Raw genomic sequence first — 14,129 nt, 5'->3', positions numbered from 1 at the left:
GCTCGACCAAAGGTGTGAGTTTGGGCTGGGACTATCTGTAGTGTGAGTTTAGGGTGGGACTATCTGTTTTTTTTATTGACGGCAGATGGGGAGATAATAAACAGCAGCAAAAGTCTACGAGGCATTCAGAGTTCCAGAATATTATAGAGACTTGGGGGTGGACTTTTTTGACTTGGGCCAGTAAAATGCCACCAGATAGCAGCGGTCTAAAATCACTCAGAACAGCTCAGCATTGTTTTGTACGGACAGGAACCAATCACATTGTTTCAAATAGGAAAATCTAGTTATTTCTGCCATTCTGTTTTTTTTTTTTAATTTTTTTTTATGCAAGTAGTGTAGAAATTACACAATTAGCCTTTAAAAAAAACTTCGCTTTCCCATCTAATGTTTATTTTTGCAATTCTGTTTTTTGACGTTGAACAAGAAATTACACACTGCAGCTTTAAAGAATCAAACTAACCTTAACCTCTTTTTCCACAGCATCTATGTTAGAGAAATGCATGCTGAGTGTCTTTGGGATATGCAATGATGTCTAATTTAGATGCACCTCTTTATTATTTTCAGACTCCCAAGATGCTTTGCTATCTTCAGCTACTCTGAGGTGGCTGATGCCGTCGGCTCTCTTTGACATGCCATGGTGGCAGGCGCTACTAAACTCCACCTTATCCCGCAATCAAAGCAACAGCAGCTTGTTCCTGCTGGATGCTCCCTGCTGGCAATCAGGAGCCATGACACTCACACTAGTGCTATGCTATGGTCTGGTGCTGATTCTAGGGTTGCTTGGTAACATCCTGCTCATCTGCATCATTACGCACCAGAGGGACCCTCCTAACGTCACCAGTATCCTCATTGCCAACCTTTCCATTTCAGACATCCTGGTGTGTGTGTTCTGCCTTCCCTTTACTGTGGTCTACACACTCATGGACCATTGGATCTTTGGAGCACTGCTCTGCCGCTTAACGCCCTTCATACAGTGTGTATCGGTGACGGTTTCTGTACTATCTCTGGTTCTGATAGCACTTGAAAGGCACCAGCTCATCCTGCATCCATCTGGCTGGAAGCCGAGTGTCCCACAGGCATATGTGGCAGTACTGATAATGTGGCTCTTGGCATGTGTAACATCATTACCGTTCCTAGCATTCCACTTGCTCAGTAGCGAACCATACATCCTGCTTCCTCCACCGCTCAGTCACCTGCAGGCATGTCTGGAAGTCTGGCCCTCTCAACAGCATAAATTGGCCTACACCACCAGCCTGCTTCTATTTCAGTACTGCTTCCCGCTGCTCCTCATGCTATTCTGCTACCTCCGGATCTTCTTGCGTCTCCAACGCAGACAACGCATGCTGGAGCGCCAGTGCAGCCGCAATCGAGAAGACGAGCATAGGCATGTGATGCACACCAAGCGTATAAATGTCATGCTTTTCACTTTGGTGGCTGCATTTGCTGTGTGCTGGTTGCCATTAAACACCTTTAATGTGGTGGCAGACTGGCACCAGGAAGTGTTGCCTGTGTGTCAACATGACATGTTGTTTTCAGTCTGCCATCTGCTGGCCATGAGTTCCGCCTGCGTCAATCCCATTATCTACGGCTTTCTCAATAGCAACTTCCGAAAGGATGTGGCCTCTGTTGTGCTGCACTGCCATTGTCGGCCCCTTGAGGACAGCTATGAACACTTTCCGATGTCCACAATGAACACTGACATCTCACGGGTGTCTCTTAGACTCAGTTATCAAAACAATTCTGTGTAATTGGACTATTTGTTAATGTAAACCTTGTCAAAAAAGAGAGACACACCAACCTTTACATCAAAAGCAGTCTTAAGCTCATATTGACATATATTACTCCAGTGCCAAACTTTTACATAAATCCCTGTTGAAAGAACAACGTAGCTGATCATAGGATGCTGGTGTGCTGAGGCCAGTTGCGCCATCCATGTGTAAGTTGCAACTTAGACTAATTATAGTGTAAATGGGCACTAAATTACAGTATCCCCACTACCTAATATTTGAGCATAAAACGTAATATTTTGGAGCTGAACATTGGAAGGTGAATACTTTTATTGAATTTTTAACAAGGACATTTTGTGTGAAATATTTTCAATTGAATTTACAACCATATGAATAACAAATACAAGCACTTTTAATGTAATGCATTTATTTGTCTAGTGCAATTCAGTGTGCTTTTTTGTTTCAAAGACATTTGTCATTAATATACTTCTATAAATAAATACAAAAATAAAAAACAGTCAGTTGTATAGTAATTCATTTTAGATACAGATCCTGAATAATATTACTTACATATATAAATATACTATTTAATATATTTAAAAAAAATGTACAGATCATATTTCAAAGAGATAAAAAAGGACTGAACATCATCCGCAGCCAGATAAGACTGAAATTCATGTGTCTTCATCACTTCTGTTTACAAATTTAAAGGCTGCTTATTAGATCATACAGGTTAATATCATATTGCCGTCTGTTTACATTTATACATGTGACAGACAATTTAATCTAAATGTACTTACAGTGTATCCAAGCTACAGATTTTATCAGTGTCCCTTCCTGGCTGTTTAAGTAGCTAATTCTGCAAAATGTCCTTGGTCTGCCAGCTTTATCAGAAATATCATGCTGGTTGACCAGCTTCGTGAAGTTAGGTCTACTTGTGAACATAATTATGGTCCACCAGTAAGACCAGTGCCAAACCAGCACTACCCAGCAAGAACCAAATTAGGCCATCAGTGAAATTCATGAAGGTCAAAGATAGCCTTTTCAACAAGGATACCTGCCTTTGACTCCACAGATTATGCTTGGGAGGAGTGTAATGATGGGTTAAAACAGCACACTTGTTCTGGAATAGAATAGTGTGGATTGTGATTGATTTAAAAAAAGGATGTCACAACTAAAATCAATTTGATTTCCCAGAATGAAATGCTTCTGATCCCCAATGTGGAGATTGTAGCCTATGTAACACACCAACTATGCCTCTTGAAGAGTTGATTGCAAAAGCATTTGACTTTTGCAGCATTTTTAAGTCTTGTAGACTACTGTATATATGGACAAGGCAGAACAATTTGAGTGGCAGAAGATTGTGGCTGTGTTTTCTTTTCTGAGCTAGTTATTCTTTTCTTTCACATACAATGAGAGCTATAACAAATGAATTTGTGGAAGGAAACACTTGAATTTGAAGCAGTATCTCCTTTTCCTTAAGGCACAAAGCTAATTTAAGTTTGAAGGTATACAGTGTACAAATGCCTGGAAATTGCATAGAGCAATGTCAAGTAATATTATGTACTAAAACACAACAGGAACATTATGAAATTAGAGAGAGAGAGAGACAGAGAGACAGAGAGAGAGGTCTCAATGCAAACCCGGTGTAAAATGTAATGCCTGAATTGTTTATGAATGATGTTATCAATGTATCTTATATGTTGTATATTTTCAGGTTTTGTGAACCATTACAAATGTTTACTGCTGTCTAAAATGCTATGTTATCACCTTGTATAATGTCATATCCATTGGACGGTACATCAATAAATCAATTTTATGGACAATTGGGGCCATACCAAATATTGTAGAGGAGAAATGCAGAGATTTAGAGGGAAAGGTGAAGAGGAAGAGAGGATAGATGAGTTTAATAAGATCTTATTTCTAGACCGTTAGAGCTGGCTTATACCATAAGGTTCTCACTTTTGCACTTGTATTTCTTCACTACTCTTAAAATAGTTTTAATAATCAATAAAAAAAGTGAATGATGGATTGTATGTTTCTGTTTTCTGTTTGCTTGATCCTCAGTAATATGATATTATGACAACACTAATTAGCTAGTGGCACAAAATGTGTCATGACCTGTGTGTGTGCATGTGGGTGTGGGGGGGGGGGCAACTTCATTTACATGTTTCCATTGATCATGGTATAAATATTGAGGGGGTTGTACTTGCTTGTTTTTATTATTGTGTGGGATATCAAATGTAATTGAAATGACTTGAAATAGAACATGGTCTATGAGTGAGCCCGTTTTAGTGAGCTCTTCTTTTCATTTAAAGGCGCACCTCCGTATTATCATGACACATGTGGTGCTTATCGAGGAGTAAATTATCCGAAGATAGGTGACTATTAACATTAAAGCCGAACAACAATTTATCGTAACAGATACATGAAATATGTTTGTTTCTGGATAATTGTAAGTATTTTTTGAAGCAATGTAAAAAATGAAAAACAAATAGAACGTTTTTTGTTTTTTAACTTGGCCATACATATTTAAATTCAGCTGACTGTGATTTGGGAAAATACATCTTATACATATTTTTAAATATATGTTGTTGCTTACATGCACAAGTATGGGACTTTTTATATCAGTGACAACCAGATGAACATGCAGTTGAAGTCATTAGTTTACATACCCCTTAGCCAAATACATTTAAACTGTTTTTCACAAGTCCTGACATTTAATCATAGAAAACATTCCCTGTCTTGGGTCAATTAGGATCACTATTTTAAGAACGTGAAATGTCAGGATAATGTCAGAGAGAATGGCTAATTTCATCTTTTATTTCTTTCATCACATTCCCAGTGGGTAAGAAGCTTACATACACTTTGTTAGTTTTTGGTAGCATTGCCTTTAAATTGTTTAACTTGTGTCTCAAATGTTTTGGGTAGCCTTCCACAAGCTTCTCACGATAAGTTGCTGGAATGTTGGCCCATTCCTACAGACAGAACTGGTGTAACTGAGTCAGGTTTGTAGGCTTCCTTGCTCATCTTTTCAGTTTTGCCAACAAATCAGCTTGAGGTCAGGGCTTTGTGATGGCCACTCCAAAACCTTGACTTTGTTGTCCTTAAGCCATTTTGCCACAAATTTGGAGGTATGCTTGGGGTCATTGTCTGTTTGGAAGACCCATTTGCGACTGAGCTTTAACTTCATGGCTGATGTCTTGATATGTTGCTTCCATATATACACATACATTTCCTTCCTTATGATGCCATCTATTTTGTGAAGTGCACCAGTCCCTCCTGCAGCAAAGCACCTCCACAACATGATGCTGCCACCCCCATGCTTCACGGTTGGGATGGTGTTCTTCGGCTTGCAAGCCTCAACCTTTTTCCTCCAAACAAAACGTTTGCAATTTTGGCCAAAAAGACCAGAAGAAATTTCTCCAAAAAGTAAGATCTTTGTCCCCATGTGCACTTGCAAACTGTAGTCTGGCTTTTTCATGGTGGTTTTGGAGCAGTGGCTTCTTCCTTGCAGCCTTTCAGGTTATATTGATATAGGACTCATTTTACTGTGGATATAGATACTTGTCAACCTGTTTCCTCCAGCATCTTCACAAGGTCCTTTGCTGTTGTTCTGGGATTGATTCACACTTTTCTCACCAAACTACATTCATCTCTTGGAGACAGAATGCGTCTCTTTCATGAGCGGTATGATGGCTGAGTAGTCCCATGGTGTTTATACTTGCCTTCTATTGTTTGTACAGATGAACGTGATACCTTAAGTTATTTGGAAATCGTTCCGAAGGAAGAATCAGACTTGTGGAGGTTCCCAATATTTGTTTCTTAGGTCTTGGCTGATTTCTTTTTATTTTCCAATGATGTCAAGCAAAAAGGCACTGAGTTTGAAGGTAGTCCTTAAAATACATCCACAGGTACAACTCCAAATGTCTCCAATTAGCCTATCAGAAATTAACTGGCTAATTGCCTAAAAGCTTGACATCATTTTCTGGAATTTTCCAAGCTGCTTAGTGAATGTAAATTTTGACCCACTGAAATGATGATATAGTCAATTAAAAGTGAAACAATATGTCTGTAAACCATTGTTGGTAAAATTACTCATGCCATGCACAAAGTGGATGTCCTAAATTACTTACCAAAACTATAGGTCGCTAATATGAAATCTGTGGAGTGGTTAACATTTTTTTTTAAATTATTTCAACCTAAGTGTATGTAATATTATGACATCAACTGTACATTACTTATATGATTCATATACTGTACATCAGATTTCCTTTATGTTCATGAAAGATCATGCAGCAGATTGCTGAATGGATTTCACCTGAAAACTATGTAAACATCAAATGGAACTGAATTCTAAATTTACACTAGACTAAAAACAAAAACAAAAAAACAACAACCCTGAGATGGTTCTTTACCTCCTCATTTCAAAGGTCCACCACACACCACTAAATTACAGTTGTTATTATTATTATTATCATCCTATAATTATTTGTACAAGTTTGTATCTTGTTAAAACAATCACTGGTTTCAACTGGTGCAATTTAAAATAATGGGTGATATTTCTGATATTTCAATAGAATTAAATAAACAAGGACTACAGTATTTCAACCACTGGCATTTATTTAAAATGCATGTAAAACATTAACTGTCTTTCACAATAGCGTCCAAATAATAGATTACTGTAGCACAATAGATTAGGTCCTTTCCAAACTATCAACCAGGATGTCATCAACTGTTCAGTTTTAAAACTGTTCAAATTAAACGACACATACTATTCATCAACTTCTTTCTTGTTACCTTTCTGTTCAAATCTACCCATTCCTGACAAAATACCAATAAGCCCAAAGGGAGTATAGGTAACAAATATCCCCTGTACAAATTTCCATTGCAGGGCTCATGCTGAGCTCCCTCATCAAAACTCCCACTGGTGTTGCTATATTTCCTTAAACCCTACACACAGATACCAACACACTCACATAGAGCTAAATAGTAACATAGTAAACTTAAAGTACTGTGTATGTTGCTAAGTAAAAGGAGGGAAATAGTGATAGAATTATGAATTCAGCCACATTATAATATTTACCTCCATATTTCTGCACAGCCAGATTGACACCTCCGATCCACACTGACACACACACACAATACACACAAATTATTTTCAATAACTCCTGAAATGGACACATGGAAGATAAACAGTCCAGAGAGTAATGCACACAAGACTGCAAAATAACAAGCGATTTACAGAAAACACTGCTAGTGTGCAGCCTTGAATGCTACAGTAGTTAGGCTTGAGAAAGCCAACATACAGATATTCTATTTAAGCTTATTATTATTATTCTTAAACTCAAAAGACTACAGCTGTTAAGCTATAGCCGCCAAACTCAGCAAAGACTTTCTTCCTGTTCTGACTTGGGTTGCTCTGACTTTTCTAACAGATCGGAATTACAGAATTACCAAAGCGGACTTCCGATCAGGCTCAATTTCCCATTGACTCTCATTGAAAAATTGTCTGTAAATACTGCTAAAGCTTTCAAGCTACATGGACAAAATAAAGATACTAGCAAAACATACTAGCAACACCTAGCTACATGCTAGCAATACCTAGCTAAGTGCTAAAACAGGCTAGAAATGCTTAGAAACGACTTTTCAAACTTTCAGACTGGCTTTCTCAAGTCAACATAAAGTTTGTCTATAAACTTTTCAATCTAGTTACTAATTAACTGATATTTACTATTAGTAATAAGCACGCATTTGACAGTAAGTTATATGTATACAATTAGATTATAAACCTTGCTTCACTAATCAAATTGAACAAATATTAAACATGGCACATTAGCTTTAAAATACAACCCCAATTAAGAAAAAGTTGGGACAGTATGAAAACAAAAAGGAGTGATTTGTAAATTATATTTACCCTTTTCTATATTCAAAGCACTACAACTACACATCATATGATGTGTTTCCTTGTAAATGTCATTGTTTTTAGAAAATGTACAGTAATTTCAAATCAGATAATTGCAACACACTCCAAAAACGTTGGGACAGTTGAGTGTTTACCACGGTGAAACATCACCATTTCTTCTAATAACACTTATTAAGCATTTGGGCACTGAAGACACATGTTTGTTAAGTTTAGAAAGTAGAATTGTTGTCCATTCATCCATTATGTAGGTCTTTATCTACACAATTGTATGGGGTCTTCGTTGCCATATGGTGTGCATCATAATGTGCCACACATTCTCAATTGGAGACAGGTCTGGACTGCAGGCAGGCCAATCTAGCACCCACACTCTGCTCACACACTGCCATGCACTTGAAATCAGGGTAATATATGGTTTGAAGTGTCCTGATGAAGGGACATCCCTGGAAAAGATGGTGCTGGATGGCAGTGTATGTTACTTAAACATTTTTACATATCTGTCTGCATTTATGGTGTTCTCACAGATGTGCAAGTTACCCATGCCATGGGCACAGACACACCTCCGGCCCATACAGACACTGGATTTTGGACCTGATGCTAATAACAGCTTGGATGGCCATTTTTCTCTTTGGCCTGGATAACATGTTGGCTGTGTTTTTCAAAAAACTATTTGAAATGTCAGACTCTTCAGACCAAAAAATATGGTTCCACTGTTCTACTCTCCATCTAAGATGAGACAGAGCCCATAGAAGTCGGCAGCGCTTCTGGACAGTGTTGATGAAGGGCTTCTGATCTGCATAGTAAGGTTTAACTTGCAACTGTGGATGCAGCGATGAGTGGTTTTGATTAACAAAGGTTTACTAAAGTTATCCCAAGCCCATGTTCATGATATCCATTACAGGTGAATGCCGTTTTTTAAGACACTGACGTCTGAGGGATCAGAGATTAAGCGCATTTCTGGGATTCGTCTTGCCCTTAATGCACCAAGGTTTGACCAGATTCCTTGAATCTTTTAAATATATTGTGTACTGTAGAGGGTGAAATACAGAACAGCCTTCCAATTTGTCTTTGGGGAACATTATTCTCAAAGTGCTGGATAATAAGTAGACCATCTGTTGGCAAATTGACAAGTTTTGAATGATACTTGCTCTTGAAGGACTAGGTTGTTTTTGGAGGCTCCTTATATACTATGACATCTCCTGTTTCACATTGCCTTGTTATTGCAGCACCAGGCACCTGGTTGGAGAGGACAAAAAAATCATGAAATTCATAAAATTGTTATTAGTTTTAAATTGCCCCTGTCTCAACATTTTTGGAGTGTGTTGAAATCATCTGATTTGCAATTACTGTACATTTTCAAAAAACAATGACATTTACAAGGAAAAACATAATATAATGTGTAGTTGTAGTGCTTTCAAAATAGCAAAGGGTGAATATAATTTACAAAATGGAGATTCATTAAACAAGGTTCGGGAGGAGCAAGTAATTTCATCCGACCAATCACACTGCCAGAGAAAGAGCATATAAACAGCTGCTTACCACTACGTGGCATCGACTCTTCTGGAATATAGCCTTGCCCATTGCCCACAAACAGACCCCTGCAAGTGACTCCGATAATTGGATGCAATTTCACTGCAAAACATTCGCCTTCATCAGAGCTGCTCCTCCATCCAAACACTCTCATTATTCAACAGAAGCTGCCACAGCAGCTCATTTGTTTTTGCAGTATTGCCCGCTATCACATTGTGGTGTATTTTTACTCTGTCTTTCTTTCTACTCCAATTATCGAAGCTGTGTATATGTAAGTTATGACCATAACTATGGATCTATGAGACCGAACGATGACCGTCACCACGGTCTTACCTTGAATGACGCCATTCTTCCGCCTATCCTCGAGACCTAATATCAACAATGTCAGGTGACTGACCTTAGGGGTTGGCTATATAACATCCAGGTGAACCAACCACTTCCTCTTGCCTGGAACGCCCAGTTCGTCCCGAGTGACAAGGGATGGTGACGGTCATCGTTCGGTCTCATAGATCCATAGTTATGGTCATAACTTACGATCTATTTCGACCTCACTCAGACCGTCACCACGGTCTTACCTTGGATGACTTATACCACCAGGGTCACGAGGGATTCATTTAGTCACAGATAATACAGCAGACCCCAAAGAATTCGGATTTGCCACATTAATCCTATAAAATCTAGTGAACGTGTATGGGCTGCTCCAAGAGGCTGCTGCACAGATGTCTGAGAGCGCTACCCCTTGAGTGCCGCCCAGGAAGTAGCCATGCTCCTGGTAGAGTGAGCCACCAGATCACCAGGGATAGGTAGATTTTGGTTGACATAAGCTTGTGAAATTGTATCCACTACCCAATGAGACAATCGTTGCTTAGACACAGGTTTGCCTGCACACCTCTTGTCAAAGCATATGAATAGTTGCATGTGTGACTGCCGTAATTGATGAGTACGCTCAATGTATGTGTGCAATGCTCTAATAGGACATAGAGAAGAATTATCTAACCCAGCACCCGAACAAAGGGGATCTGGACGGAAAGCATCAAGCTCAATCACTTGATTTATTGTACTAGGTTTAAGGACCTTGGGTAGAAATGACGGGTTTGGCCAAAGAAAAACCCCTGTTTTTTCCGCCTTCCATCTCAAGCATTCTTCACTGACTGATAAAGAGTGTAATTCACCAACTCTCTTGGCTGAACATATCGCCAGTAGGAAGACTGTCTTCCATGTCAAGAACTTGAGATCGGCTTGCTCCAGAGGTTCAAAAGGTGCTTTGGTCAGTGAGTGTAAGACAATAGAAAGGTCCCAAGCTTAAACGGTGTGCACCCTTAAGAAATTGAGACACCAAAGGGTGTTTGCCAATATTTGCACCATCCACTGATACATGAAAGTGGGAGATGGCTGCAATGTAGACCTTTATGGTATTAACTGACTTCCCCGAATCCATCAATGATTGAAGAAAACGAAGAACCAAACTGGTGTCACACGCTGGATCTAGTTGTTGGTCTTGACACCACGCTGAGAATATTCGCCACTTGCTAGAATAGTTACTCCATGTAGATGGTGCCTTAGAACTATTTATTGTCCTCAATACAGCTTCGTCTCAGTCTTTAGAGAGGGGCTGAGCAAGGGCCATACCCACAGTTGTAGTATCTCTGGTTTTGGGTGCCAGATTTGGCCCTCCGCTTGGGAGAGAAGATCGGCTGTCTTTGGTAACTGCCAAGGTTGACCTTGGACCAAACGTACAAGGTTCGGAAACCAATGCTTTTTTGGCCACCTGGGGGCCACAAGTAAAACCTTGTGATGACCCAACGCTACCCTGTTGAGCACCAGGTGAATCAGAGGTAGGGGAGGAAAAGTGTACAACAATCCTCCGGCCATTCTTGAGATAGTGCATCTATCCCCAAGGGACCTCCCTGGTTGTTCAGGGAATACCATAGATCGCAATGAGTTGTCTCTGTAGTCGCAAACAGATCGACCCTCGCCATTCCGAACTGACTCCATATGATTCTTGCCACTTCGGGATGGAGACGCCACTCTCCCGGGAGAGGTCCAGTTCGAGACAACAGGTCTGCTGCTCTGTTTGCTACTCCCGGTATGTATACTGCTCTGAGTGATGAGAGCTTCAGAAATGCCCAAGAGAGTAGTTCCTTTGTCACCTGGAGACTTCGCGCTGATCTGGTGCAGCCTTGGTGATTGATGTGGTACACTGCAGACATGTTGTCTGTTCTCACCAAAACATGTTTGTTCTGCAACAACGGGAGAAAAGCCCTCAAGGAGAGATGGACTGCCTTGCGTTCCAGCACATTGATGTGCTCCGAGGTCCAAGGGGATTCCCAGAGTCCCCTGATGGACCTGCCTTCCCAAACTGCTCCCCACCCCGTTAGAGAAGCATCTGTCATTATCACAGATTGCCTTGCTGGGATGTTGCCTAGAGGAACCCCTTGTGATGGTAACGTCTTCGTATTCCAAGGGCGTAACATTTGGATACATCTTCGTGTAACCTTTATCTTCACATGCCTTTGTAATTTGGGATGCAAGTGGAAGTTGTTCAACCAACGTTGTAGTGGACGGGCTCTGAGAAGGCCGAGTGGGACCACAGTCACTGCCGCTGCAATCATGCCCAATAATCGCTGAAATTGAATTAACTTCATTCTCTTGTTCAGACGAAATGACTGAGCTAGACTGACCAACTGTTCCACCCTCTGGGGTGACAAAGATGCAGTCATCAGTTGGGAATCCAGCGAAATTCCCACAAACACTGTCTGTTGTCTGGGACTTAGATTGCTCTTTTCCCAGTTCACCTTGAAACCCAGTGACTGTACATGTTGAAGGACCATTTCTGTGTCCTTCAGTACTTGGCTGTGAGAAGGAGCACAAATTAGCCAGTCGTCCAGGTATGATAGAATTTTCAAACCTGCACATTGAAGAGGACGAAGAGCTGCAGAAACCACTCTGGTGAAGACCCTTGGAGACAGAGACAGGCCAAATGGAAGGACCCTGAACTGGTAGACCCGATCTTGAAAAGCAAAGTGAAGAAACGGGCACTGATCCTGACAGATGGTATGTGGAAATATGCATCCTTTAAGTCTACGGAAGTGAACCATTCTCCCGGTTCTATGGATTCCAGAATTTGAACTGTAGTCAGCATTTTGAAGGGCAATACTTTTATGAATCGGTTCAGCTGTCGTAAGTCCAGAATGGGTCAAAGTCCCCCGTCTTTCTTTGGTACTAGGAAATACTTCGAATAGAACCCAGTGAGCTGTTTGCTGGTACTTATCTGTACAATTGCTTTTTTCTGTACCAAGACTGTGATTTCGTTGGCCAAAATTTGTGCCTGGACTGGGTTTCTGACTATGGTCATTTGAACCCATGAAAAAGTAGGAGGGCGCCGCCGGAACTGTATCCTGTATCCTGTCTTGATGGTATCTAGAACCCAAGGATCTGATGTTACCTTCTCCCAACTGTCCAGGCATAGTTGGGAGCATTCTCCGGCGACTCCAAGACCGCTATGCCTGGCCTCCCCGAGGTTTGAAACCCCTGGTAGTACGCCTCTTAAATGACCCTCCCCTGACTGGAGTATGAGACTGGTCAGTTTGGGGAGCCTGGTAAAATGGTCTGGTGCCTCGATCATGGAATTGGTAACCCCTGGTTCGCCTTCTGTCATACCCCCAAGTTTCTGAACGAGGAAAGTGTGGGGGCTGAAAGGAATGGGCTGCTCTATGGCCATATTTGGTAAGTCCACCAAATGTCTGCTGAACTGATTCCCTTCTGCGTCTTGCTTGATCAGCAGTGTCCAGCAGAGACTGTGAATCAGTGTGAAATATCCGACCTGGAACCACTGGCATATTAGTCAGGTCCTTTCTAATAGCGTCAGGCAAAGATGTCTGCGCCAACCAGATTTGTCTTCTGGCTAAGATAGCTGAAGACATGGATGCCCCAATATCCCTAGTAAGCTGTGAGTGTGTGATGAGTGCTGTGTCAATTAAACTCATCATATCATGCTCTTCTTTATTAACAACCTTCCTCAAAGCAGCCAGAACTATTGCTAAAGCATTTCCTGATCGAGCTGCTCGGGTAGCTGCATTATACGCTTGGCTCATTAACCGATTGGTCTTTTGGCACTCTTTACCAGGACAGCGAGGGTTATCTGTAATGGTTAAGGCTGCGATCTCTCGCTCCACTGATGGCATGTTCCCCATACCACTCTCAGGGGGATAATCCAATTTAACAAACCACCTGCAACCGGCATTAAACTGGGGTGCAGCCTTTGGATTATTCCAGGCTTTCCTCAGCATCTGGGAATAATCCTCAGCCACAGGAATGGACACAGTAGGCTGTGCAGGGGAAATACTCGTCCATACACCTTGTGTGGGGGTTGGAGCTGTAGCTTCTTCCTGAGCACCAAGGCCCAGGACCCTTGCTGCACTTAAAATGCATGAAAAAATGTCAGAATGCAGGCTTCCTTCTGAAACTTCGGACCTGGATTCATCTTCCTCATTTTCGCCAATATCCTCCTCACTACCATAAAGGGAATTATTTGCATGCAGTAACACGGCATCCATAGAATCATCCCTCTCTTCCTGATGTGATGTTAACTCATCTCCAGGTGAGGGTGCAATAGGGGCTGCAGATGGCTGCGTGCTTACTGAAGAGTTACGTGTTTCAAGCTTACCAGCTAAGTCACGTAATGCTGCCAATATTTGTAACTGAGTATCGTCCTTGGGCTCTTGCACTACCGTGGCCCTCTCCCGTTTATCTTGAGGCATGTCAGAACTTGGAGACCTGATCGACTCATCAGGCCTCTTGCGTTTGTGAGAGGAACTACTGGGAATCATTTCTTTGCCACCAGTTAAATGTTTGGCTCTCTGCACTCTTTCCTGCAAAGTTAGCTCTATTGCAGCTGCACAGGGGTTTTCGATATCATCTAACAGATGTTGCATACCCAAACAGGACGG

The 14,129-nt window shown here is 41.2% G+C and overlaps 1 protein-coding gene across 1 annotated transcript; it reads left to right on the top strand.

Annotated features, from left to right (window-relative positions):
* The first annotated feature begins 608 nt into the window (after positions 1–608).
* LOC127657303 (neuropeptide Y receptor type 6-like) lies at positions 609–1,748 on the top strand. Its single transcript, XM_052146036.1, has one exon. The coding sequence runs from the start codon at positions 609–611 to the stop codon at positions 1,746–1,748; it is 1,140 nt and encodes a 379-aa protein (XP_052001996.1).
* Positions 1,749–14,129: the final 12,381 nt, after the last annotated feature.

The sequence above is a fragment of the Xyrauchen texanus genome, chromosome 16 (genome assembly GCF_025860055.1).
Source record: "Xyrauchen texanus isolate HMW12.3.18 chromosome 16, RBS_HiC_50CHRs, whole genome shotgun sequence".
NCBI classification, from domain to species: domain Eukaryota; kingdom Metazoa; phylum Chordata; class Actinopteri; order Cypriniformes; family Catostomidae; genus Xyrauchen; species Xyrauchen texanus.
The sequence above is the reverse complement of the archived record's forward strand: the minus strand, read 5'-3'. Positions and strand labels throughout refer to the sequence as shown.